The sequence below is a fragment of the Medicago truncatula genome, chromosome 2, assembly GCF_003473485.1.
Source record: "Medicago truncatula cultivar Jemalong A17 chromosome 2, MtrunA17r5.0-ANR, whole genome shotgun sequence".
NCBI classification, from domain to species: Eukaryota; Viridiplantae; Streptophyta; class Magnoliopsida; order Fabales; family Fabaceae; genus Medicago; species Medicago truncatula.
Genome location: NC_053043.1, coordinates 49,451,529 through 49,456,557, shown reverse-complemented (window position 1 = coordinate 49,456,557; position 5,029 = coordinate 49,451,529). Strand labels below are relative to the sequence as shown.

The following is a 5,029-nucleotide window of genomic DNA, read 5'->3' as shown; positions in this document are numbered from 1 at the left end:
TAACATACTTTTAAATAAATATATCTTTTTTTTTGGGTCAAATTACATACTTCATTCTCAAATGTAAGCAACTTTTTACTTTTTAGATTCATTTAATAAATGATATATGTAGTTCATATTATAAACCACATGCATCATTTATTGAATGAATCTAAAAAGTAAAAAGTTGCTTACGTTTGAGATCGGAATGAGTAATTAATTTAGGTTTTAACTTATTTTTAACCATAATTAATTTTACATAATCAATTTATTTAAAATTAATTTTTGTCTACACAAAATCAAATAAGATTTTCTTATCATACATAACTAAATACTCCTAAAAGGTGATTAGGGAGAAAATAAGAATTGTAAAGAAAAGTTACTTGACTCAAAAAGAAAAGAAAAACAAAAGTAATGAAAATTGAGTGTGTGAATTGTGGATTAGGGAGAAAATATAATAAAGTTACAGATTGCAAGAAGTCATTTTCAGTGACAGAAGGGAACTAATAAAAAGGTGTTTGGGGTAATGTGCTTGAAATTGTAACAAGGGAAAGGAAGGGACATAGTCACATAGGAGCTATAAGACATAGGTATAGTGTGTGTAAAAAGCCAGGAGGAAGAGTATCTTTAGAGGAGGTCAGCACATCACAGAACAGAACAGAACAGAATGCTTTACTTCCTGTGATAAACAACCTACGCTACTACTATAACGTTGTTGTTGTTGTTGTTATTTTTATGAGACCTCATATCATATCTCACAGCCACAGGTAATTTGGTTGCGTGCTTTATTTATGTTCTTATTTTCTGTTTTTAGGGACTTGAGTTGAGTTGCTTTGGAATCTCTCTCCATAGTTTTTTTTACCACTCAATTTTTTTTTTTTATCTCTCCCTTTATTATAAAGAGGAGAGAGAGAATATAGGACCCTCTAAGCGTGCAAATAAAAAGACTTAAAAGCAAAACAAAGCTAGATCACAAATCCTTTGTTATTATCACTCCCTCTACCTTTGTAGGGTTTCTCTCTTCTTCTTTGCTCTATAATATTTCTATTCTCTCTTCTTCTTACTTACTTTGTGACACTCTTTTCTCCTTTTTTTCTTTCTCCAGTGACCAAAAGTACCGCTTAAGGTTCATTGTCTATTGTCTCTCGCACACTTCAAACCTAGCTACCTCACATAAGTGTATGCTAACTCAACCTATCTTCTTTTTTTGTTCTTTTTTTAAAAGCTTTTTGTCTCTAACCTATGTTTTTGTTTCATTTTCCTAGGTTTAGTTTCTCATATTTGTTGAAGAATACATAGAAACAAGGGTTGTTTTTCATTTTGAGTTCATTGCAAAAGTGATGAATGAGATGTCAAGGAATGAAAGAGAATCTTCTGAGGAAAGAAAGCTTGAACTAAGGCTTGGTCCACCTGGTGTTGAAGACTGGTTTCACACCCACAACAAACAAAGAATCTCATTTGGTAACTACTTTTCTTCTTCAAACAATGGTTTTCAACATGTGAGAGGTAACAAAGAATCTTCATCATCACAAACCTGTTGTCCTAAGAGAGTAGAGTTACAGAATGGTGATAATAACAAAGTAACAGCTGTTTCCAACACCTCTCAGAAAAGGTACTATACCTTTTCTATATCTAAAGTTTTTTATTTTTATTTATTTTTTTACTTTTAAGACAGAGAATATTCATTCACAATGTTAGTTTGTTTTTTTCTCCTACTATTGTGGTCCATGCAAGTTCTGTTCTGGTTCTTTCTTCTAGTTTTTAATGTGTAAATAGATCTAGTGTTTCACTTTTTAGTGCAAGAGTTTAATACCATGTTTTCCATTATTAATTACTACATGCCATTTATAACATGCAAATCCTCATCCACACACAAAATATATTGGCAAATATTTTAGCCATGATATCTCTTTGTACCATGTACTAGTAGCTTTTTTTTGTTCTGTTATCCTTTCCTAGCCATGTTTGATTCAGAGATGTCTACATCTGATTTTGATGCTATCTGTTATTTATTATGATGCTTCTTTATCTATATTTTCCTTGGGGTTTGGTTTGACATACTACCATGTGAATATCTGAAATTGTCTATCTATTTTAATACTATTAGTTTTAATTTTTCCTTGGTCCCTCATCATTTAAAAATGGGTATATCGATTTGTAGTTCTTGTTTTTTAATTTTTTTTTTTGGTTTAAATATGCATTTTGTACTTGCATATATATATCATTTGGGTCTTGCTCAAGAGTATCCGGACCCTCTATAAGAATATCAAATTAATATATCATTCTTTAAGAACAATCAAATATTTATATTTTTAATGTATTAAATACATAAATTTTGTACTTGTTAGTATAACTCGACCGGTATGAACAATATATTGTAATATCTAGAGACCGTTTGAACCCTATTACCATTTAAGATCCTTAACAAGTGTGTTGGGGGGAGATAGTTAACATTTCCTATATCTTGAGTTTTTTTTACCTTTAGTCCCTATAAAGTATACTTTTACTTTTAGTCCTTACAAATATACAATTGTGTTTGGTCAATACAATTGTGTTTGGTCAATGTTGTTTTGTTTTAATCCTTGTGAAATTAGTTTAATTTTAATTTGTTATTGTTAAATTTAACTAAGACCTTATTTTATTTTGAGGGATTAAAAAATCAAATATTTAATAGATTACAGGGAGCAATTCTAATACAATATTTTTTTGTTGCAAGAATTAAAACAAAACTTGATATAAATAGAGGTATATTTGCTAGGATTAAAACTAAATAATAATTTTTTGGGGACTAAAATTTAAAAATAATATATTTGCCTAACTGTAGGGTTACTATTTGATTTGGATTTGGGATTTGAAGGGTTATGCTAATAGGATAAACAAAATAATCTTTTTATCACAGACAGCATCTTTTTAATATTTTTTAACTTTTAGCTTTGTTCCTACAAGTTTCACTGTTTATTATCATGCTTAACTTTGTAAATGGACCCCACCAAAAAACAGAACTGCTCCTGGACCAGTAGTGGGTTGGCCACCAATTCGTTCATTCAGGAAGAATCTTGCAACTAGCAGCAGTTCTAAGCCATCACCACCAGAATCTCAGACTCAACAGGACATGCACAACAATGTTTCTGCTGGTAAAAAACCTATTGACAACAACTATGGTAAAGGTTTGTTTGTTAAGATCAACATGGATGGTGTTCCAATTGGTAGAAAAGTTGATCTCAATGCTTATCATAGCTATGATAATCTTTCTTCAGCTGTGGATGACCTCTTTAGAGGACTCCTTAAAGGTATTATTATTATTATTAATATTGTGTGACCTTTTTTAAATTCAATCATAGTACTCATTTGGACCGTGGTGTGGTCAATGTTTTTATTTATTTACGTTTTTTTTTCCCATTAATAGTTAAGGTCAATTTTGTTCACCAAGCAAATTTTCTTCTAATGCAAAAATTCTAATTTGACCATATTGCTTTGAATTTTTATTTACCATTTTTAAAGTACATTTTGATACATATATTATATTATCTTATATTTGTCTTTTTATTTATTGTTACTTCTATATATAGCTCAACGAGATTCCTCTGCTTGTGGTGGTAATAACAAGAAAGAAGAGGAAGAGAAAGTGATTACTGGATTATTGGATGGAAGTGGAGAGTATACTCTTGTATATGAGGATAATGAAGGAGACAGGATGCTTGTTGGTGATGTCCCATGGCAGTAAGCATCTTCATTATTATCACTCCTAATCTTATGCTATAGTACTATTATTTTAATTTAGTTTAATCAATTTAATCAACATGATAGTATTATATTATATAGTTTATAGCAATATATTACAATTCCATCACTCAATGTGGCATTTTGTTCTGAAAGACTGCAATAACAATTTGTTAGATTCCTTGTGCTTCACAATTAGTACTATTTAATATTATTTAATTATAGGTAACCACATTATTTATGACAAGTGTTACGAATAAATCTGTAGCACTACATGCCATGACATGTCTGTTTGTCACAAGAAAACATTTGTTCTACTGTCCCCTCTTAGCAATAATACAATTAAACTGTAGTGTAATAAATAACCTCATGCTAACTAGTGTGATTTAATTATTGTTAGAAAACTATTATTGGTAGGAAATATTTATATTATATGCTATTTTAATTTTTTTAATGTATGTGTTTGGCAGCATGTTTGTATCAACAGTGAAGAGGCTTCGAGTGTTGAAGAGTACAGAGCTTTCTGCTTTTACACGTGAGTCATGGAATCTTATAGTAGTATGATTTAATTGAGAAAATCTTAGCTACGTTATTATTTACACATCTTATTTGAATAAATATTTTTTTTTACTTTCTTTCAGTTGGTACTAGGCAAGACAAGATATCTACTTAATTTGGCAATGAAATGAAAGTGCTGTTGAGTGGAAGTAGTAGCTTACATTACAACTAAGTAATGTGTATGATTTTTTTTTTTGGAATGAAAGATTTGAAATGTTTATGGGTTTTGTATAAATAGGGAAGGAAAACTTTACGGATGTGTGTACTCTTGATTTACTGTGGAGTAACGATTAACTTGTTTTGGTTTGTATTTTGAAGTCATTTTGTAGATCAGGGTTTTATAACTTCATGGTAATTTTCTCAACTCTGATTTATAAGATTCTCAAATCTTGACAATAATTAAACAAATCTCAAATTTCAGAGCGTAATTGCAGATATAATATACTCATTTCAGTCACATTTACAAGCAAACAAAATTTTTAGATACATTGAATAACTAATGTATTTGACCTATAAATGTGTGACCCTAAACCCTAACTTGTGAAACCCTTTCCACTCATAACCAAGCACTCTTAATAGTTGTCTGCATTGCATAATGAGAAACTAAATCAATTTACTATTGCATTTGATAAAATATGAATGAATTTTTTAATGAGCCTAACTGTAAAAAGAACATATTTATCACATGTAGGGCAAGTAGTTGGTGTGTGTAATATCCATTTGATTCCTACTTGTGAAAAAACTCTGATTTAGGTGAGAATCGTTAAATTAT

At 29.9% G+C, this 5,029-nt stretch overlaps 1 protein-coding gene across 2 annotated transcripts; it reads left to right on the top strand.

Moving 5' to 3' along the window:
* The first annotated feature begins 526 nt into the window (after nt 1-526).
* On the top strand, nt 527-4,621 carry LOC11433445 (auxin-responsive protein IAA26). 2 transcript variants are annotated; one of them, XM_024777261.2, is made up of 7 exons: nt 527-746; nt 1,085-1,158; nt 1,245-1,591; nt 2,980-3,269; nt 3,549-3,699; nt 4,170-4,234; nt 4,341-4,621. In XM_024777261.2, exons 3-7 carry the CDS (start codon nt 1,320-1,322, stop codon nt 4,370-4,372), a joined length of 810 nt encoding a protein of 269 aa, XP_024633029.1. In that variant the 5' UTR covers nt 527-746; nt 1,085-1,158; nt 1,245-1,319; the 3' UTR covers nt 4,373-4,621. The 2 variants fall into 2 exon arrangements, with proteins under 2 accessions (XP_024633029.1, XP_003597669.1); XM_003597621.4 differs by lacking the exon at nt 527-746 and adding an exon at nt 839-986.
* The last annotated feature ends 408 nt before the right edge of the window (nt 4,622-5,029 follow it).